The following is a 23,141-nucleotide window of genomic DNA, read 5'->3' on the forward strand; positions in this document are numbered from 1 at the left end:
TATTTCAGGAATCAGCATTGCTCTCTTTCTCTGCAGGCTTCCCAAACGGCCTATCATCAACACTCCCATCATTAGCACCACAGTGCACAGTGAAAGCCAACCCCTGTCCATGCCACTAGATCAGCCCATCACACTAGAATACACTCTGCTGGAGACAGAGGAGAGGTCCAAGCCTGTGTGTGTCTTCTGGAATCACTCCATTGCGTGAGTTTCTTTCACGTGTGCCCATCCAGACACTCACAATTCTTCATGCAGTTGTCTCAGTTTTCTCCAGCTGGTGCTGTGATTTATGTTGATATTTTGATTCACCAAAATTGTAGCCAAATTTGTAACATTTAATGAACATTATGTCAAGTATTATAGTACACATTAAAGACTATACACTGCAGTTTAGCTTTCTCTAATAAAGAGCTTACTGTATACTAACGTTGTCTGCTATGGTGTGTTTGTGTGTGTGTTGTAGGATTGGAGGGACAGGAGGTTGGTCCTCTAAGGGCTGTGAGCTCACCTTCAAAAACAAAACCCATATCAGCTGCCAGTGCAACCATATGACCAGCTTCGCGGTGCTCATGGACATCTCCAGACGAGAGGTAGCGCTCTCTCCATGAGCTAGTTAAGCATAACTCTGCTGTTAGCATCAGTGCAGTTTTTTTTATGTTAGCCTGGAACTGACACTAATCACCTTGCACTCACATGTTGTTCACCACCTTGATTTCATTTCCACCTCTTCCATACAGCATGGAGATGTGCTGCCACTGAAGATAGTCACATATGCCACAGTATCTGCCTCGCTACTGGCCTTGCTGATCACCTTCATACTGCTGGCCATCCTGCGGAAGCTCCGCTCTAACCTGCACAGCATCCACAAGAATCTTGTGGCAGCGCTCTTCTTCTCCGAGCTCGTCTTCCTCATTGGCATTAACCAGACAGACAACCCGGTGAGACCCTCTCTCTTTGGACTTCAATCTGCAAATACAGACTATTACTGCTATTTTACAAAAAGGATTACATAATATAAAGATTTGGGTGTGTATTTATGGAAATAAAATTTGTTGCAGAGAAATTGTTAAAGGAGCATGCCAAATGTGAAATACCAAACTTTTCTTGTCTCTTGAATACTTTACTCTGTATAATTCTGGTTTGTGGAGCATTTTTGGAGGCCTGTTTTTTGCTGTCAAACTTAATTCTATCCCATAACTCTTTAATTAGGAGTTGTGTGCGGTAAGGGGTTAGGCCAAACTGAAAGCTGTTGACAAATGGCTGGGAATAACCAGCGAAAGGGAACAGGGTCTGTTTAGACTCGGTGATTCACCACTGAATAGAGAGAGAGAGAGAGAGAGAGAGAGAGAGAGAGAGAGAGAGAGAGAGAGCCATTTCATTGGTAGAGATACAATCCCTGTAATTATACATTTTTTTTAAAGCACACACACACGTAGCTCATGCTGTTCATACCTGGAAGGCGGTTTAGATTAAAGTATTGGAGCGCTGAGTTGAGTTGTTGCCCTCAGGCAGTGGCAGTCTGTAAATTGGTGGGAGCTTAGACACCGTAAAAAGGTTTAGAAATACCATAGGCATCTCTTTTGTGAGCTAGATTATGTCACCTACACCAACTAATTCTTTGGCCATGAATGCTCTGTTTTTTACTTGTGCCATAGTTCCCATCTGTATGAGTCTGTATATTTTTTTTGTTAAATTATTCTATTTATTTTACATCAGGAGCACACATAATTACAAACCTTTACTATTCCTTTTTCCATCTTTTTGTTCTGATAAGCAGGAGGCAGTTGTTGTACAGTCAGTATTAAAGAGCTGTCTCTGATGTCAATCTGTGGGCTTTAGCATGGAGACAAGCAGGGACTGGAGTCTACTAGTGAAGCAACTTCTTATACATCCTATAAATGCATACTGTAAGAAAAAAAAAGAAAACAAAATATGCCCAATATATACAGTTCTAGTTTAAACAGTGTAATACTCACACTAGGACCACATAGGATTGTTCAGGTCCATTGAGCATGCTTCATTGCATTATAATGGAACTATGATTTATCTCTTGCCAATATTAATGGTTCCAGTTAGGATTCTCTTCAGGGTCTGTTCAACAGTTAGTTCCAAAAGGAACAGAAGGAGCCAGCACCATTGTTCAATTCTGATTGGTTATACATACTGAAATGAAATGAAACAGCCTTTATTTGTCACATATACATTACAGCACAGTGAAATTCTTTCTTCGCATATCCCATCCTTGGAGGTTGGGGTCAGAGCGCAGGGTCAGCTATGATACAGCACCCCTGGAGCAGAGAGGGTTAAGGGCCTTGCTCAAGGGCCCAACAGTGGCAACTTTGGCGGTGCTGGGGCTTGAACCCCTGATCTTCCGGGCAACGACCCAGAGCCTTAACCACTTGAGCCACCACTGCCCATATAGACTGTGTCTATAACTCGCCTCACATTGCGTTGTTTTTTTACTCATCCACTCGTACATCCCAAAAACAAACACAGAATCTTCAATGTTGAGCTTAACAGCCTCACCACATGTAGTAAATGAATGGACAACAAACTAAAATTTGATCACAAAATTTCACATTGCACTGGTTCCAGTAAATGAATTGCTGCATAAAGCCCAAAAGCCTCTGCATTATGCAATCCTATAGGTGATGGTGCAGGTGAACCACCCACAACAGCCTTTGATGTGCCGCTCTGACATTCCCTTCTCCCTCTTTCTCTGTGCAGTTTGTGTGTACAGTGATTGCAATCCTGCTGCACTTCTTCTACATGTGCACCTTTGCCTGGATGTTTGTGGAAGGCCTGCACATTTACCGCATGCTCACAGAGATGCGCAACATCAACCACGGCCACATGCGATTTTACTACGCCATCGGGTGGGGCATCCCTGCTATCATCACAGGTTAGTCAAACATTCATCCACATATACACACACACACACACATTCATATACACAGGTTATGGTGATCACCTTAATGGACCATCCACTATCAATACACCAACTAAGAGATTATCTTGTAGAAAAATGGCTTTCATTCCTTCAGTCCAGTTCCAGAGACTATGCTAAAACACAATGAAGTTATTCTGGTGGCTTGTGGTGGCCCAGCATCCTTGTTGTGTTTTTTTTTCCCTTTAATTTGTCACCAGTCTATGCACTAGAGCTTTTAATTAACTATATTATCTATGTAAGTACACAGTTGTTAAAAACAAATTGGAACGACTGTAAGTACAAGACAGGTAAATAAACTGCCGTACATCTATAAACATACATACACAAACAGACACGTAAAAACACTTAACACAAACCACACCACCATGAAGTCATGCTGGGACTTGTTTCTTCTGTGAAAAAATCGCTGTGATCCCTGTGGGAAAGAAGCTTGTCTCTGTTTCATTCTCTCTCTCTCCTCTCTAATTTCCTGCCTTCATTTCTCCTTATACTTCAGAATTTCAATCTCTCTCTCTCTCTCTCTCTCTCTCTCTCTCTCACATACACACACACACACTCTTTCTTGCGCTGTCTAGTTAGAACATCTCCTCTGAGGTGCTGGATTTATCAGGGTTTTACTTACACATCTAGCAGTCACTCAAAGCCAGAGCAAAAACAAGTCTAGCACACACATAACAGAGGCCAGGCATGCTCTTCTTCAGCTCATAAGCTGCTCTCTTTATATCCACTATGTGTGTGTGTGTGTGTGTTTATGTGTGTGTTTGCAGGTCTAGCTGTTGGGTTAGATCCACAAGGCTACGGAAACCCAGATTTTTGCTGGCTCTCGGTCCATGACACACTGATCTGGAGCTTCGCTGGGCCCATCGCCGTTGTTGTACTGGTCAGTGCATTTCAATATTAAGCACATGCACAGTAAAATGTGTCAAATCATGTTCACAGTGGACACCAATGACTGAATTATGTATATCCATTTTGCCTTATTCAGCCTTTTATTTATTAAATATCATGCCTTTTTGTAATTTCTAAGAAGTCTTATTGAAACTTCACATATTTGTCTTGACCTGTGTCACAGGTGAACATAGTGATCTTCATTCTGGCAGCAAAGGCATCATGTGGACGCAGGCGCCGAAGCTTCGAGAAGTCTGGAGCCATGTGAGTTACCTTATCCACACACTCAGACTTCGAGTACTCGTAGGCTTTATAATATAACGCTATTCAGAGTAAAATATTTATGTGTGTTTATGTGCGTCCAGTCCTGCGCTGCGGATGGCTTTCCTACTCTTGCTGCTCATCAGTGCTACCTGGATATTAGGCCTCATGGCTGTCAACAGTGATGTCATGATCTTCCACTACCTGTTCGCCATTTTCAGCTGTTTGCAGGTGAGTTTATTAAACTAATGCCACCTGAGCCATTATTTTAGATTCCACATTTCAAGGGGACATTTTATCAGCAAAAGGTGAAAATGTTTATTTGTAATAATTTATTCATATAATAAAAATTCTAATATTTTTACTGTTGATATGAAATTAGTTACTGATTAATTAATTACTGAGTTAACATTGCTGAATATGGAAATAATATTCTGAACATAGGAATGTTCCATGCTTGACCTGAAATCATGTTTTATACTTTTATAATGAACAAATGAAACTGGATTTCATCTAAATGTATTAAAACACATGATAAGGGCTAAGTATAATTTATAAAATATCTTTTATTCGATCAAACTTCTGACTGTTGATTCTTTTTCTTGACTTGAACAGATTCCTACAAATTTGTCAGCAATTAATATTCTTCTATTTAGCTAGTATTTAGCTGATCTTTATTAATTTATTACTTGGAACATTGTACTTACATTTCTTCATACATAAAAGTTTCTTGTAAATGTTTCCTATAATAGCTAGAGATTAAACAGCTTAACCTGATGTAGAATATGGCTGTCGTTAAACTACACATCACTGTATAACATTTATCGGGATTTCTTGTGTTTTTGCAGGGGATTTTCATTTTCCTTTTCCACTGTGTGCTGAGTAAAGAAGTGAGGAAGAATCTCAAGCTCATGTTCACAGGGAAGAAGCCGGTCCCGGATGAGTCGACTACGACACGTGCTTCTCTGCTGACTGTAAGTGGCGGAGGGGGTTAACTGAAACTTCTCAACATACACACACAGTGATCTCATTAATGCGTGCCACAATATCTGTCTATTTCTTGAGTACAGTATGGTGTCATGTAATTGAAAGTACACATGCATTCCCAAGTTAGATTTTAAATCACAAACTACTCTTAGACATTTTATTCTGATTATATAAATTGCTGTGTGCTAACCTTGTACTACTGACAATATGGAAATATGAATCAAGTGTCAAGATTGATAGTGTAATGCCACTGGTTACAGATGTGCAGTTAGAGAAAAGGTGACAAATATTGTCTCAGGCACCTCCAAGCACTCTAAAATTGATTGGGCAGTTTAAAAACAATTAGAATGTCTATCAGCACTGTGCACACATATCAACAGGAGTGTTTTATATTTAGAATCAACCCCACTTCATCTTTTAATCCAGGCTGGAATACATTTAAAGCATGTAAATATTAGCTACATGTTGAATAGGTGCTGCTTCCAAAAAATATACAACCACACGTGGAAAATAAAATAGATTTCATTAAAACAATGTGTTGCGTTCATTACAGGGAGCTTCATCATTTGAGTAGAAAGACAAATGTGAACAGACCTGGCCTTTATAGGGCTCAGTAACATTTAAAGGTCTCCTGTTAGTGGCTAATGACAGGAAGGTGGTACTTCCTTAATTCAGCTGATCACTGGAAACATTAAACTTTAATGTAGCTGCCAATTGGGAGGCCTTTTACACAGCCTTAGTGTATCCGTCTTTAAGACTGGTACTCAAATGACAAAGCTGTAATGAGCATGTGTTCTGCTTTACATGATGGTGGCATTTCATGTCATGATTGGAAGCAGCACAGGAAGTGGGTGCATTTTCAGTTGAAAGTGTTTAGTAGCTAAGTGTTTAGATAGATAGATAGATAGATAGATAGATAGATAGATAGATAGATAGATAGATAGATAGATAGATAGATAGATAGATAGATAGATAGATAGATAGATAGATAGATAGATAGATACTTTATTCATCCCAAAGGGAAATTCACTGTCAAAGGGAAATTCACAGATTAAGGTAATACTAAACAAATAATTAGTCAACATAAATATAATATAAATCTTGTTTACTGCTTGCAATGTTGCATCCTCAGTCTTCCTTTTTGCCCATTTCCAGCGCTCTCTGAACTGCAACAACACCTACACAGAAGATGGAACAATGTTCCGCTCAGCAATCGGAGAGTCCACAGTGTCTCTAGAGAGCACCATCAGGTCAGCCAAGAGCCACAGTGGCTACCACACATACGCTTTCAGGTAACAGCCTGCTGCATGCATGGCACTGCCACACCTTTCCTCTCTTTTTCTCTCACAGTCTCCTTCTCTCTAATTCCTTTACTCTCATTATCTCTTCCTCTTTCTTCCCTTTTTTATGTGAATGCCTGACATACCTACACAAACCTTTTCATAATTTCATGTAAAACAATCCTCACGCTCTTTTGGCTCAAGCGCATGGCACTGCCTTAGCTCTACAACACTGCAGTTTTACACACACACTAACACACACACACACTAACACACAAGTACAATGTACACTGTACTTGCACTGATATCAATATCATTAATCAGGCAAAATTAAAATTTTAATGAAGTTACAGTATATTCAGAACAGAAATCATCTTTATTCTTGTGCAGACATCCATATAATCTGCAAATGTTAGGTTATGTGTGACTAAGGCAGAGTGGGAAGTGTTTGGGAAATTGTAAGCCCATCCAGAACAGACTCGGACATGTAGCTTAGGTGCCTCCAGCTAACACATCAGTCATCAGGAGTCAGGAGAACTGCAGTGCTTTGTTGTATCTACACACCGAAAAGCCTAGAATTACCAATAGGGGTTGTTGAGATCAGTGTCACATTGGTGAAAGTAATTTATTAGTCTGAAATATACACAGCTGGGGTTTCAGTATTATACCCTCTTATACAGTAAGTAGGCTAGTCAACCCGTCATTAACTCTAGTTAAATTTGCCAAATAAGACAAGAGATAAGTTGCGTCTTAAATGAAGTCCTATGCACTTACACCATGCACTGTGTACTCTACCATCTAGTGTAACCAAAAGTAGTAAAGCAACATTAATTCATATGAAATGATAGATAAATGGATATGTGGATAGATGGATAAATAGTATAACAGGGAAGTAGTTCCTTGTTCATTCCTCACTGCATTTTCTATTCTATTTATTCATCTCTCCCACCCTCTATCTCTCTCTCTCTCACAAACACAGAGATGACCAGAAGCCCAGTGTTTCCTCAGGAACAGCGAAAGCAGGACACACAGACATTGATGGCTCGTTGTTCCACCGCAACGGAACTAAGGCGGATGGTACAAGACCTTTCATTCTCATTTCTTGTCTTAACATCTTATAACATTTTATTGCTCTGGTTCATGAGCATACTTGTGTAAATGTGTTGCTAGAACCTAGTTTGTAGGCATTTCGCAGCAGTTCCAGCTGACTGGTTGAGTCATGCTTGTGGGTTGTGTTGTTTTGTGTGCTGTTGTCAGACTCGGACTCAGACAGCGATCTTTCTGTGGATGAGCACAGCAGCTCCTACGCCTCGTCCCACTCCTCTGACAGTGATGATGATGATGAAGAAGTCCATATGAAGCCCAAGTGGAACAATGAGAGACAGCCTCTACACAGTACTCCAAAAGGTTTTGCAGTTTATTTATTAATCAAAACTGGACTCTTATGATTTCTTTTTAAAATTACTGTACATAAATAGGTTAGTCAAGGAAGATAAGTGCTTTTCTTTTGTGAAGTGTTGTGATCATTTATCTCTCTCTCCTTTACGACACAGTGGACTCAGTGTCTAATCACATGAAGCCGTACTGGCCTGCTGAGGCCACAACAGCCAGTGACAGTGAGGAGACTGGATGTGCAGAGAGACTGAGGGTGGAGACAAAAGTGAATGTGGAGCTCCATCAGGAGAACAAACTGAACCACATAGGAGAAACGCCACAGGATAAGGACTCCTCAAGCAAAGATGGAGGGACCACAAACCAAACAAACAGCAACCACCAGCCAGAACAGAGGAAGGGTGCGGAAAGAAATAACATTTAATGTAACTGTTTGTTGGACACAGGATATTTTTTGTCTGTTATCAGATATTACAGACAAATTAGGAAACCAACATTCATACCTATAAATATGATGTTATTATGAAAGGCCATTTACTGATTTCAAGGATGGGTGAATGGATGGATGGGTGATGGATGTGTGATAGATGGGCAGCATCACATAGATGGGATACTATATGACTAGATATGTGAAAAGCTCAAAGGATTGAAGGATGGAAAATGTATAGAGAGATGTATAGATAGCTGGATTGGTGTTAGGCTACATAGATGACGTGGATGACATTGATGGGATGCTGGCTGGCTGGCTAGCTGGATGAATGGATGGATGGATGGATGGAAGGATGGATGGATGGATGGATGGATGTGAGGTTACATAGGTTGAAGGGAGCTGGGACAGATGGGATGTGATATGAATAGTCATGGGTGGCTAGACTGATAGAAAGGATAGACTGGAGGTGGGATGGATGGGAATCTTAATAGGTAGAAGGATGATGGGATGGATGGATAAGTGCATATTATAATGCTGAAAAATAACATTATAAAGAGTCATTTGTTTGACAATCTTTTTATACATCAATTTTTAACTCCCTTTTGTCCACAGGCATTCTGAAGAACAAGATCACATATCCTCCACCACTCACAGACAAGAACATGAAGAACAAACTGAGAGAGAAACTTTCAGACTACAACCCTCCTACCATCTCCTCACACACGCCTCCTGTAACTTCCAGTGACGGAGTTAACAGTCACAACGTCCTCGTCAAACCCCCACACCGTGTCCTGGCTTCCAGAGAGCAGCAGAACGGAGTTGTCCTGAACATCAACGGAGGAAACCAGTCAGACTCGGAGTAAGCAGTCATGTAACCCCTAACAATATGAAATAACACAGTCTTTTATGCTTGTGAGAAACATAAAAGAGAGTATTTTTGAGAACAGTTACTCTCTGGCATGCAGTTAAGTTTATTGAATACAAGGTATTTCTCTCTTTACCTACACTTTTGCATGGACCGTTGTCCCATCTGCCTGTAGCCCTGCCTCAGATCACGTCTAACCAGCATGTTGTCACTCGCTCCATCTCTTATGTCTTTCTTTTTCTCCATCCCTCTCTTTTACTCTCTTTTTTTCCTCCCAGAGGCAGTAACGAAACCTCAATCTGACCCAGCAGGAAGCCAGAGGAGTCTTTCCCTGCGTAAAGGCAGCTCTCCTCATAATAGAGAAGAGAAGAGGAATGGAGCGGAAGATGAACTGTCTGAGAGAATGCTAAACGTGTTTTATGGACCTCCTGACCTCTCTATCTCGACCTCTATAACTCCAGTGGAGAACAGTATTACTGCAGACTTCTGCCTGCCTGGGACAGAAACATAAATGGGAAAAAAAGGGAATGTATGAAAGTAAGTTTGTGGGGATACGCACTGTGCCAAACTGCTGCAAGACGTCTCGACTACATCCCCCATGATACCGAGCTGTTTGTAACAAGTGAGTCATGCTCAAAACTACTAAATGTGATAAAGGATGTTATCACTAGTACTTATCTGAACTGAAAGAGTGGAAAAGACTTCACATGAGACCCGTGTGGAAAAAAAAGACTTTTGGTAAATGCAAATATGAGCTGAATTTTTCACCAAGTGCCCTAGTCTGTGTGTCTGTCCTCCGAGAGGAGTGTTTTTGTTTTTTTGTAATTATGTAGATAATGGTGAAATTGACTATTTTGTATATGGACCGTTTCTTGTGAGTTTCAGGCACATTTTATAATGATTTTTTTAAAGATAACATACAGTTCTAGAAATTATCCTCTGTAAAATCACAATGCTGTTATTTGTACTCAATGGAGGTTAACATAGTTAAGTTTTGGGTCACTCTGGTGCCTTAGAGTACACAAAACACTTCATTTCACCGTCTTCTGGTGCACGTTTCCCTGAATGCAGACAAAGATGCAATATTTTTTTATAAAACAAAGAGTAAATTATGAAATGTGAAGAGTTAGCTCTGTGATTTAATTCAAATGGAAAATTGAATGTGTTTGCCATGTTTTTATGAAATCGTTTAACTGAACAAGAGAGGACTGCAATATAAGAAAACACTGTGCTCTTAGTGCTGTCATTCTGTTTCCCCTTTCTGTCATAACCACTCCAGTGTTTGAAGCAGTCCTGAACAAAAATGTTGTCACACTTTTCCATAAGACACTGGAATTCTTGTACAATATGTATATTTATTTTGTATGGACACTGGACAATGATTGCAGCTATAAAATTAAAACCTATTTGGAGTTTTCTATTTCTTTCTACATTGCCCTGTGGTGCAAATACAATATGATGAATGTAAATAAGATGTCAATGTAAAGAAAGATGCTAATGCTAATGTCAAAATTTTATATTTTAAATACTCATGCATGGTCCAAATGTCTTTCTAAGGATAGTTACATATGCGTGTATTCATTTGGCTGATTCAATGATACAGAGTGACCTACATTTTTATTGCAGAATTCAATCCAAGCTGTTGAAATGATACCAAAATGTATAAAATATCGTTGATGATGAATTACTTTTCACATTTAAAAGATTTAGTGCTTAACATGTAATAGCATGTTATTGCATCAGAAAATATAATAGCCAGTCATGTTCCACTATGCAAATACAACTTAGACTGATTCACCAAAGGACTGTTTCCAATATGCTTATTCATAGAATCTAAAGAAGTGTAAATATATTAGTACTGAATATAAATGATAGAATGATAGTATTTCCTCTAATAATTCTGTAACTATTCAGAACAGAGGGGTATTTTAAAAGGTAACTGAACTGCATGCCAAAGAAAAACATGTCTTGTTATACAAACAGACACACTGAGGAGCTGTTGAGGGTTTGAGGGTGTTTCAAAAGAACAGGCAGTACAACTGCTAAACACACACACACACACACACACAACACAACTAATGTTTTTTTCTGGAGAAGGTGCTCAGCATTGCAACAAACTCAAATCAGCATAAATGTTTCACGTGGCAACAAATAAGAAACTTTAAGTGCTTTATAAGCTGTGTAGCATTAATGCCTTATAGCTCCAGGGTTCTCTGGTTTCCTTCCACCTCCCAGAAACATGCCAGCAGCTGGACTGTCTATGCTAAATTGCCCCAAGGTGTGATTGAGTGTGTGAATGTGTGTGTATAAGGTGCTCTCTAATGGACTTCCATAACCCCACCTTATACCCAGTGTTCCAAGGGACAGACCAGCACAAACTGACCAGGATAAACCAGTTGAATAAATGAAGTGCATCTTGGTTATGATAGAATAAAAATGATCCGGTTGCTATTTTTTAATCCCGTGTGATCAACACAGGTGCATATGAACTGAACTGAGGGCAGGATGTCTTTATTGTCCCCACACATACATTACAGCACAGTGGAATTCTTTTCTATTCATATCCCAGCTGAGGAAGTTGGGGTCAGAGTGCTGGGGCAGATATGAGACAGCACCCCTGGAGCAGGGAGGATTAAGGGCCTTGCTCAATTGCCCAGCAGTGGAGCTTGGTGGTGCTTGGGGCCTTAACCACTTGAGCCATCACTGCCCTTCATATGATTACATACATTCTATTCTCAGCCATTGCTCAATAATTCTTCAGTATGTGTGTGTAGAAGTTAGAATTGCAGCTCTGTTTGTCACTCTCTGACCTGGTAAAGCAGACATGTTCCTTAGTTACCCCTGCATGTCAGTTTGGCCATTTTTATGTCAGAGTGGGATTTGAAGATGCCCACTGTACATCATTTTGAGAGGTAACAGATAGCACAAAGCCACAATAACTAAAGCCACATGGGAAAGTGCTCTTCATGCACAGCTTTTCACTTTTCAACATATAGCTTTGAATTCTTCACTCAGCTGTAGATTTTTAATCGTGTTCTCTCTCTCTCTCTCTCTCTCTTTCCTTTTATCTGCCCTACTTTAAAGCCTGACTGAAAGAAGGAGTATGGGGTCTGAGGAAGAATCAGAGGTGAAAAAAGCAGCCATATTTCAGCAGCCACATAAAATCCATAATTACTCCTCATGGCTAATGGCTATAAAGGTGCATTCCTAAGCACACACACACACACACACACACAGGACACAGATCAGCCGACGGAGTGAGATGTCAGTAAGGGCCGGGGTCTGGGCCTCCTTTCTGCAGCAGCGTAAGGGTAGACGGGCAGGTAGAGTTTCAGCGGGCTTAAGAGATGTCAGTCAGTGTGGTAACAATAGATTTCCTTCATCTGAAAAGCAGTGGGAAAAAAGCTTACGTACCTGTTACCACTAGAATGATGTAGAGAGAGATTTGAGGTGGGGGGGGGATACAGGGGTGAGATAGAAGGACATTACTCAGAGTTATACGGGAAACAACAAGCTAGAAAATGCCCACAGGATATGACTAACATCTTTCTCCACTGCATAGCATGAAATGAGAAGAAACGGAGTTAATAAAACACTTGTTTTTTCCTCAATAACTTCCGGTATCACCGAAAAACCATGATCAGGATAAAGCTCTTCGAAGTCACCGAATGAGTGGTGCAGTATAAGTAGTGTACTGAATTAGCTTAAAGCTCATTTAAGGCACTCTGTAGACCTCACAAGGAAGAGACAAGATTTTTGTCAGTTCATAAATGCATTTTTTGTATTTGTATTAAACTTTCTAAAGGGTGAGTTTCAGTTAACAGAAACAGGACTATACCATTAAGTGACAGGATGGGCCACAGGATTTCTAACACGCTTTTGTCTGTTTTGTACAAATATAGGCTTTTTTTCTGACAACCACCTTTGTAGCTGATTAGTAATTTTCAAAATAAAGTTTTCTTATTTGCAAAAGATTGTTTAAGGTTTTATTTTCTATCTAAGAAAAGTTAGATGAAGCATACGGAGGTTTATACAAAAAACTTTCCAACCATCCCTGCTCCTCTGATCAGTATTAGACATCAACCCAAACCACAAACCTAGTCTAGTTTAGGTGGTTATGTTAGTCCTTTTTTCTAAACAATGGCAAAAAGGCACTTTTCATAACAATCTTCCCAACATTGCCGAGGTGCCTTCGAGATGGGATGTCTGTTGGCCCTGATGATCTAACTGTTACTGGAGTTTCTCTCTGGTGTGTATGCACTGTTAATTTTCAATCCTGTGGTTACTGGAAGCAGTGCAGCTTCCCAGAGGTATGTGAGGCTGACATAAGAGAACAAGAGCTTTCAATTATTTAGGTGTGGGAGGTGTACTGCACCTGGGAGACACCCACATTATCTACAGCTCCATCAAAGTCTAACAAAGAAATGGGAGCCATGAAGGCAGGAAGGAGCTCTCTCTCTCTCTCTCTCTCTCTTTCTCTGTGCATGTAGATGCTCTGGGTGGAAATGCTGTCACAAGAGGCAGGTGGTGTGTGAGACCTGAAACTATTTATTAAGCATTTGTTTTTGTTAATCTTAGGGTAAAAAAGGAAAACTTTCTGGATAGAGTTGCTAACTTCTGTTTTAAAACAGGGCAATATTGTAATATCTTTACACAAGTTAGAAATGGAAAAAACTTTGAAAGCTGTGTAGTCTTTATTTTTATTTACTTATATTCTTGTTTACACCTTTTCTACACAAATTACTTTCTCAGAGAATGTATTCATTTCATTTTGTTTCCAAACTACAATAAGCCAAGCATAGAGTTTTGTTGCGAAATAAGCTTTGGGTGCCACCTACTGGTCATAATGTAGAATTCATTTGCTTGTTTTCCTCTCAGTTTTAGCTTTAACGTGTTCAATAATCCTCAGCTAATAAAAATGACGTTAATTTGTCTTCTGAATGTCCTACTACTAGTAAAGTAGGGTCCAGTAAACTTTACAAATGACATTAATTTAAGCACTACTCCCTGCTATTGCAAAAAAATAAAATAAAAAAAATAAAAGCCATGCCAAATACACAGGACAGGAATAAATACATGGTTAAAAGTCACGTTTTAAAACATTTATAGTCTTCAGAGAATGTCAGCATGCTGTGTTTACATTGAGCAGACAGTTCCTTTCTCATATAGGAACTGCCTCATTTTTACAAGCAACTCTACTGACACAACTGCCCAGGACGCAAAACTGGTAGGAGAAACACTTAGATATCAATCCATCTGTTTTCTGTATCACTTATCCTTCACTGAGTCATGGAGAGCCTGGAGCCTATCCCAGGGGACTCACGGCACAAGGTGGTGAACACTTTGTCACAATCATGCACATACTCACACACCTATTTACACACTAGAGACAATTTAGAAATGTCAATCATCCTATAATGCATGTCTTTGGATTGGGGAGGAAACTGGAATACCTTGAGGAAAGGCCTGCAGCACAGGGAGAACATGAAAACTTTGCGCAAACAGATCAGAGGAGGGAATTGAACTCCCAGCCCTGGAGATGAGAGGCAAACATGCTTTTCTTTTTCTTTACTGCTGAAGAAATTCAACTCAGACTGGCCAGCTACCAGTTGCTAAACCACAGGTCAAGCTGTTCATGCTGATAGATCATCTTTACTAGCTGTGTGTCTTCACTAGGAAACTCTTTCTGAATTTCTGCAACTAATACTACTTTGTAGACAATGCGATTTGAAAACTAATAAAGAAAACAACTATAAAAGATGATCTATGGAAATTAGGGGTAAAAAAACCCCATAATCTTCTCTCTTAAAATTATTTAATATTCTACTACAGTATGCTGCATGCAATACAGTTTATATCCAATACAAGTTCACGGTCTTTTCAGTTCAGTTCAATAGATTTATTCCCCCAGTTAATCCATCACTTCTTTTTGTGTCATACCCTCAGAATCGAAATGCCATACTAATGGCGTATTTCCTAGAGCTCCCCTTTACACTTTTCACAAGGGACCCATGTGGATGCTTTCTTGTGCACTATTATGAATATCCTTTTTTTTTTCTTCTTCTGGGCTTTCTTCAGTTGCCTCGAGGTCTTTTCATGCTGTCTGCCTGCTCTAGGATGGTATGTCGGCAATTCCCTAAATGTCATTTCGCCAGAAGGAGTCTGTAGGACAGAGGCTACTGGTGAATAAACAGCTCAAAAGAGTTTTGTGCTAAAGGTCATAAAAAGTAATGCTATGCCGTAATGAACAGTGATAGATGCCACAATTCTACAATGGTTAAAACATGCAATTTTTTGGATTAAGTAAATATCCACTTGTTTAAGCTTTAGAAGACAGGATAAGGTATTTGTATGTATTATTTTAACAACCTACTGGATCATTTTTAAGAGAAGGTACGCATTAAGACTCTTCTCTGTTCCTGCACCTAGGTAGTGGAATGAACTTCCTCTAGATGTGAGAACAGCTGAGTCACTGACTGACTTCAAACCATGTCTAAGACCTACCTCTTCCTGAAAAACTAAAACTAGCACTTAAAATAAAGTCTGAGTGCTTTTCTTGCTATAATACCTCCTAACAGAATTTTTTGGACTGATGGTATTCTTAGTCTGTGACCTAGTGACCCAGTATAGATGTATTCATTGATAGAGAATTCTGTAATTTGCTCTGGATAAGGAATGAAATGAAGGTAAATGTGGCAATCATTCACCTTTGTTGCCCTTCATTTTTATTTTTTTATTTATTGAAAAATCAAAAGATTTTATGGCAAACAAAGTAAATTCCTAATATAGCATGAGATGAAACAGCATTTCAGGCAAAGGTCAGTGATTAAATCATTACAGGCTGAAGCTGTGTATTAAAATTTCATTCATTTATTCATTTTCAGTAACTGCTTTATCTGGAGTCTGGAGTGTATTCCAGGAACACTAAGCATTTACATGCTGGAATACATGCCCCAGTCCATCACAGGGCAAGTAGAGTTACAATTACTATACACTTACTGTATCTCTAGACTATACAATATCCCTAGATTTTATTAAACCACTTATTTAATATTGTTTAGAACGCACATGTGCTGCCAAAACAGTTCTGGTCCGTTGACCACAAGATCTCTGAAGGTTGCTGTAGTGTCTGGCACCAAGATGTTAGCTGAAGATCCTTTAAGTCCTGTAAGATGAGGTGGGGCCTCTATAGATTGGACTTGTTTGTCCAGCACATCCCACAGATACTCAATCTGAAATCTTGAGAATTTTAAGGCCAAATCAATACCTTTGTCATGGTCCTCAAACCAATCCTGAATGATTTTTGCAGCATTGCATGGAGTATTATCCTGCTGGGAGAAGCCACTGCCATTTTGCCATGAAAGGGTGTACTGGGTCTGCAGCAATGTTTAGGAAGGTGGTAGTAACATCCACATGAATGCCAGGAACTAAAGTTTCCCATAAGAACATTGTCCAGAGCATCACACTGCCTCCATTGGTTTGCCTTCTTCCCATAGTGCATCCTGGTGCCATCTCTTCCCTCAGTAAGCCATGCACATGCATCCAGTTTTCCATATGATGTAACACAGAACATGATTCATTAGACCAGGCCTTGTTCTTCCCTTGCACCATGGTCCAGTTTAGATGCTCACATTCCCATTCTATTTGCTTTTGGTGGTGGTCTGTGGTCACCTGACTCATCTGCAGCTACAAGGACCTATACACAGCAAGCTACAATGCACTGTGTGCACCTTTTTATCATAGGCAGAATGAACTTTTCAGTAATTTGTGCTGCAGTGTTTGTGGGATTGGACTTGAGAGCCTTGAGCCTTGTCACCAGTTCACTGACAGATGGAATCTGGTGTAGCTCCTGGCTGAGGTGTGAAAATCTCAACCAAAACCGGTCATCGGCGGATAAGACCGGACACCCCTGGTGTAGAATTTTATATTTTAGGTGAACTTCATATAATCTAATGAGGTTGTATAACAGAAGTGTCTGTGTTACCATCCCCTTTCTGAACAAAGAAAGAGATTCTTGGCAGCCAAAATATTATGCCTTAAACATCAAATGCACGCACAGGAATAAATGAAGTGAGGCGCGGCCCCTTTAAGACAATAGCGTGAGTGTGATGTCATGTCCTGCTCCGGCTCGAGCGCTGGTTGAATCAACAGGAGGCGGACACGCGCGCGCACCAGCTCACTGCCTCATCCGCTCTGACTGACCAGACGCACTTTTCAGGGAGGTTTTATTGCGATGCTGGAGCTCGAATAGCGGCCTGACAGCGACCTCATTCTGGCGGATTACTGTCCTTCGTTTGTCGTTTCTAGCAGGTGCACAAGGACGTTTTAGCAGACACAGACCTCCGCGTTAATGAAACTTCGCTCCGATTCCAGAGCTGGGTAAGAAAGAGATTTACTCTCAATCCTCTCACACTAAGTGATGAATATTCCGACTCACTGTAGTGAACCGAGTCTTTCTAACTGAGTCAAATTATCCGAATCCTTGTGAAGACGACGAGAATTTTTAATTGTTTTTACTTTCACTGTCACTTTCCAAATAATTTAACATTATTTCTGTGTTATTGAATGCCTCATTTGATGATAATTATTGCACGGGTTAATTCTCACTAACCACGAATCCTCACTTCAAACATGAAAATTTAAATTATTTTTTATTTTATTTTTATTATATTATTATTATTATTATTATTATTATTATTACAACTGGAGAACTTGTGAATCGATTCACTCGCTCACCTGAAAGAGTTGTTCAAGAAGAATCGATTCGTTCCCGATTCTCATCCGTTCTTTCTCTGGAAATAATACATCTATATCGACACTGATTTTGATAATAAAACTACTGATGAGTTGTGGTTATTAAGTTTAGTATATATATTTCGGTCAGGGTTAATACTGTCTATTTTCATTCCTGGATATTAAGAGGCTCCTGCTTTTATTTATTTTTCACATAATTTCGAAGTGTTTTTTATTATCCTGATTTTTGTTTTCTTCACAACTAAATTGTGTAATTAGTATATTATTACAGGGAGAATAAGAGCTGCTCATTAATACCACCTGATGTAGTAAATGAATAATAAATGAATAGTCATATTAATAACACATTAGTAACACATGAATACATAAACAAGGCATTAGAAACACATTAAGGCGCTGAATGAGGACAGATACAGCAGTTTTGTTACTGGAAGAGAAGCTTCGAGCTGGAATAGTCCGCTCTCATCTACTCTTGTCTAGTACGTGTTCAGTAATAAAAAAATTAAAAATCTAGTACTTTTTGCCAGCCTTTTTCACACCTTTTCACTGGGAAATAAGGAACGTTGTGGCTGCACAGCTCTATTTCACAGCTTTTCTCAGTGAGTTTTACAATCCTAAGGTGCCAAGTTTGTTGATTTGAAACCCTAAACTAAATTATTTTCCTGCAAGTGTTTTATTCTTCTTATACCACTACAGCGGCCAACGATATGAACATCATATTTTGTTTCATCTGTTCATATGGTGGTTAGATATATTGGTGCCAAACATCCCAGAGACACTAATCCCTTATCACTCAGGTTATTATAAACCCTCGCTCTCTCATCAGCCTTCTTTTTTTCTTTCCCTCGCTCTCCTCCGGATAATAAGAGAAATTGTTAAATAACAACACCTTTAAATAAATCTGTTTATTATTAGTTGTGGATGATGTGGGGTTTCCACAATACACATCCTGTGAACAAGTTGTTGCTATAGAAACAATAACGTATTAGGATGAGTGTGTCGCAGTTACTATCAGAGCCGTGTCGTTTTAGAAATGTATTCTCTGACCAATCAGAATTGAGAGACTGTGATATAAAGTTTGTTTATAAAGTGTAAAGAAGGAATGGAAAAAAGGCAAGAACAACAGTCTGTTCTCTTGTACCTCCCCAGTGAGAGTGATGTATTTTTTATTTATTTATTTTTGACAGAGCCTTCTTTTGCAATGCTTGGCTCGTGTTTCCATGTGCTTTCTTGTGCCAGGCCCAATTTACATAAATTATTGGCAAGACTGTAGGTGAAAATGGGGCCACAAACACAAAGCGTCCGTAGTACCACCTGATTAGATCATGAATGGGGGAAATGTTCCTAGTCATTGAGGCACTGAGGCATGCAGTTTGTGACCTGATAGCTGTGCTCATTAGACTGAGCGTATTCTGACTCTCTGTACACTGCTCTCAATGAGAAGAGCCAGCAGGCTACGAACTCGAGATCTGCTAAAGTGGTAAGAGGTGAACCATTTAGTCTTAAATTCTCTTCAAGCATTCTCTTCCACAGGAAGTTGTACTGGCAGCTAAATGTAATTATTCCCCTTTCACAATAATGGACTGTTTAAGTGCTCTTACTCTCATCTGTGTGTGTAAACTCACTATGGTGAGAGGTTCTCTGGGAAAGAAACAGCATCACCTGGAGAACATCACTGAGTGCCAGCTCCATCCACACCAACAGGGTTTTTCTCAACAAGGACAGACACGGTGAGAGGAGGTTAAGTCATGTTTCATTCATGAAGGCTTGTGTTTAGTTCAGGGTGGATTGTAAAAGCACTATGAGCATTATGAGCTGATTTTTTTTTTTTTTGTTGTTGCTTGTACCGTAAATGGCTGTACTTAGGGAATGTTAAATGAGTTACCATGGTAACAGCTCTAGTGAACTTGTATCTTGTATCAACGTATTTTATTCAAGTAATTGAAAGACACTGCATTTATACAAGTGAGCACAGTTGAGATTGTAAACATATTTAGTGACAGATGATATATGAATTGCACATTTATTGTATCAAGCGTAGGCGAGATAACGTTCTAGATACCTGGCTTCGCAGATCAAGAATGGTTGGGTGAACAGGGCACTGTGCAACAGCATCCTGTGGTTTTACCTAGCCTAGTTTATGTGAACTACACTGCAACCAGCATAACAAGAAATGGGAATATGCAGCATAAACACAAACTAAAATAAAGACTGTGCAAGCCTTCGTCAGTTCCGGATAATCTTAAACATATCCAGCAACTTGTTCTGCCTTGCCCTGCTGACCTCTGCCCCCCCTTGCTGAACCTTTTATCTTTATGGAGTTAACCTAAACCTAACGTCATTATATTATATGATTATGCGATGCCGTTCTTTACGGGTTCTTTACACACTCACCTCTCTTTGGCATCATGTCAGTTGTTTTCTCGTTTTGTACATCTCCTCCACATGACATGTGGAATGTAATGTGGCATGACTCTCCATGTAAAGGATCCTACCAAACCTAGGAAATGTGTCAAATTAGCTGCACCGGAGTGTGCTTCCTGTAGTGTGTAGCCATCCCAGTACTTTGTTATTATGTGGATGTTAGCTCTGCTTTCGCCTGTGTGAGGCTGTCTGATGAATCACAGACTGATCCCGTCTCTCGCTCTCACTTTCATTACTCACCACCACATGCACAGAGCCCAGTCACAGCAGAGGAATTAGGTCACTTTTTATAGCTGGTCATTATTATTATTATTATTATTATTATTATTATTATTATTATTATTATTATTATTAGGTTTTTGCATCTTCTTCTTTCATTTTAATGCATTTTTTTTCCTAAACCCAGTATGTCCATTTATTATTATTATTATTATTATTATTATTATTATTATTATTATTATTATGTTTTGGCATCTGCTTTTTCTTCTTCTTTCATTTTAATGCATATGTTCTAAACCCAGTATGCCCCAAAAAAGGGAAAAAAAAGAGTCAAGAGTGATCTAAATTTAGCAATATTCCCGAGATGAGAAAGGAATTTATATTAATATTCACTTATTAATATTCACTCGAGATAAAAGCTGGCAGCAAAATGATGACAAAGGATGGAGTTCCTGGAATATTGTCTATGCCTGGACTTATTTCATTTAAATCTTTTACCGTCTCCCAGTCCTGTAACTTCTGTTTTCGAACAGCTGAGTTCAGATCCGTATTTCGATCCAACAGAGATGATCGTGATGATATGAGTCACGCTGGTTTAGGTGGATATGAAAATTTGTAGCCTTGTCATCTGCGCAACAGTGAAATCCTAGCCTGCATCCTATCTCCAGGAAGAATGACCTTATTTATTCAGCACCGCTTCCCAGGAGAGAATTCACTCACACTGAATTTGAAATGGTTCTTTAGATTCATTTTTAAACCTTTTTTTCTTTTTTCTTTTTTGTCGCAGATTTGGCGTACACCATGTTAAGGTAAAGCCTAAGCTGGCTGTGTTGAACATGCTAAAGAGGCTGGACAAAATAAGGTTCCGAGGGTCGAAGCGTGATGAGTTCCTGGATCTGGCTGAGTCCCCTACCGCCTCGGATAACGAAGGCATCGAGGACATTCTGATGAAGCCTCGGCTTTCCTTACGAGACCCAGAAGAGCTGAGAGAATCAGTAAGTCACTCATACCGAGCTTCAACCCTGTTGAAATTCAGATGCAGTTGGGCTTATTTAGTTCTCCTTACTTAACTCAAATTAATTCATATTTTTTTCAAACCCAGTCAGTGTTACCCCATTTGAATTCTTTTAGCCATATTTTAACTCAAAACCAAAAAGCTGTCACTCAAACCCTGCTAGCTTTACCTCACCAATAAAAAACAGTTAGTTTTTCCCAATTTAAATTCATTAATCCTGACTTTACCTCAGATTTAATAAGCTGTCACTCAAACCCAGCTAGCCTTACCTAACTCGAACCCTGACAGTTTATACAATTTCCATTCACTTCCTCTTACTTAACTTAACTTTAACTGCTTATTCAAAATAAAATAATAAAATAAACAGCTAGCTTTATCAATCTGACTCACAAGGAGTTATTTAAGATAATTGCTTTCATATTCTAATATGTTTTTTTTGTCTGCTTTGTTTTGGGAATGTTTTTGGCTTTGTGTCTGTCTGGATGTATGAGACTGTTTCTGACCGGCTCTATGGCCAGACACGGCCAAGGTCACGGTCTGACACGGTCTTTGTTACCACTTATTTTGTATGTCTGAGGTTTATTTTTAAATGGTGTGTTATGTAAAACACCCTTACCTAACAGCACCAGACTTCTAAAAGTAGGCTGAATTTGTTAACAGAATCTCAGTTGCTTGTCTTTTTTTTTTTTTTTTTTTTTTGCATGAGAAATGTGATTCTTTTGAGTCATAACTGAGTGATGCAGTGGGCGAAATGCACACGACGTGGACGAGTGTCTAGTTTCTACTAGAACACAGAGGCAGATGTTGTTTGGTGTACTGCCCTGTGCCTGCCATGTGCTGTTGGATTAATTGAGCTAATTCAAAGCCCAGAGAGAGATAGAGAAAGAGAGATGTTCTGGTGTTGACAGACATTCAGGCAAGAGCTTGCTTGATGCCCCTGCCTTCCTGTTTACTCATCCCTCTTCCTGTTGACATTGTGCTGAAGGAAGATCCAATAGATTAAACACGCCAGTGTGACCAAGCCTGGCGTGTCCATCAGCGAGCAGAGAAGAGCTCCCAGTCTCAGTGGCTCCAAATCTAATTGCTCCACAGCCGAACTTTTCTCAATTAATAACCGAGTCATACTTCATGGATAATAGATGAAGCTGAAATGCCATTTGTCTTGTAGATGTTCTCTGACTTTGTAAGAGATTAAACCCCATGTCCGTGTAAGGTGATCCAATATTCTCTGTGTCCTTCTCTTTTCTCCTGCTTATTTTTGAAGTGTGATGAAATATATTAGATTAGTCATCATGTAGTGTAAGCGCCACGTGAGGACAGTTTCTCTTTCATATCTTGCACATGCGAGATGACCTTGCACTTTCTCTATTTCATTTCTTATTTCAGCTTCTCTTTCACCTGTTAAATATTTTTGAATTGCTCTCTTGCACGTTTTGCTTTCTCTCTCCTCTTAGCCTTCCATCCTTTCTCCTTTTCTGTTCTCTCTCTCTCTCTCTCTCTTCAGCCTTGACTCTCTTCTCTTCTCTTCTCTTCTCTTCTCTTCTCTTCTCTTCTCTTCTCTTCTCTTCTCTTCTCTTCTCTTCTCTTCTCTTCTCTTCTCTTCTCTTCTCTTCTCTCCTCTGATTGGTGGTAGACAGAGAGTGGGTGTTCATGTGAAAGGTCTCTGTGGAGGAGGA

General features: G+C 39.5%; 2 protein-coding genes across 5 annotated transcripts in view; both read left to right on the forward strand.

The window, feature by feature from the left end:
• The window catches only part of celsr1a (cadherin EGF LAG seven-pass G-type receptor 1a), a 78,311-nt gene extending 67,478 nt beyond the window's left edge, over positions 1 to 10,833 (forward strand). For 2 of the 3 annotated variants that reach the window (XM_058416739.1, XM_058416741.1), the window contains 14 exons: positions 37 to 204; positions 464 to 590; positions 738 to 938; positions 2,728 to 2,902; positions 3,718 to 3,830; positions 4,023 to 4,102; positions 4,204 to 4,330; positions 4,948 to 5,073; positions 6,242 to 6,378; positions 7,346 to 7,443; positions 7,624 to 7,773; positions 7,920 to 8,159; positions 8,801 to 9,047; positions 9,332 to 10,833. In XM_058416739.1, coding sequence (XP_058272722.1) covers positions 37 to 204; positions 464 to 590; positions 738 to 938; positions 2,728 to 2,902; positions 3,718 to 3,830; positions 4,023 to 4,102; positions 4,204 to 4,330; positions 4,948 to 5,073; positions 6,242 to 6,378; positions 7,346 to 7,443; positions 7,624 to 7,773; positions 7,920 to 8,159; positions 8,801 to 9,047; positions 9,332 to 9,356 — 2,014 coding nt within the window. In that variant the 3' untranslated portion in view covers positions 9,357 to 10,833. The remainder of the gene's footprint in view (positions 1 to 36; positions 205 to 463; positions 591 to 737; positions 939 to 2,727; positions 2,903 to 3,717; positions 3,831 to 4,022; positions 4,103 to 4,203; positions 4,331 to 4,947; positions 5,074 to 6,241; positions 6,379 to 7,345; positions 7,444 to 7,623; positions 7,774 to 7,919; positions 8,160 to 8,800; positions 9,048 to 9,331) is intronic. The other variant, XM_058416740.1, reaches the window with a different exon arrangement.
• A 6,373-nt stretch (positions 10,834 to 17,206) lies between these two features.
• The window catches only part of gramd4a (GRAM domain containing 4a), a 38,503-nt gene continuing 32,568 nt past the window's right edge, over positions 17,207 to 23,141 (forward strand). Inside the window, exons 1-2 of one of the 2 annotated variants that reach the window (XM_058417627.1) lie at positions 17,207 to 17,432; positions 21,238 to 21,445. In XM_058417627.1, the coding sequence (XP_058273610.1) occupies positions 17,404 to 17,432; positions 21,238 to 21,445 (237 nt within the window). In that variant the 5' untranslated portion in view covers positions 17,207 to 17,403. The remainder of the gene's footprint in view (positions 17,433 to 21,237; positions 21,446 to 23,141) is intronic. The other variant, XM_058417628.1, reaches the window with a different exon arrangement.

This window comes from Hemibagrus wyckioides, linkage group LG19 (assembly GCF_019097595.1).
Source record: "Hemibagrus wyckioides isolate EC202008001 linkage group LG19, SWU_Hwy_1.0, whole genome shotgun sequence".
Classification (NCBI taxonomy): domain Eukaryota; kingdom Metazoa; phylum Chordata; class Actinopteri; order Siluriformes; family Bagridae; genus Hemibagrus; species Hemibagrus wyckioides.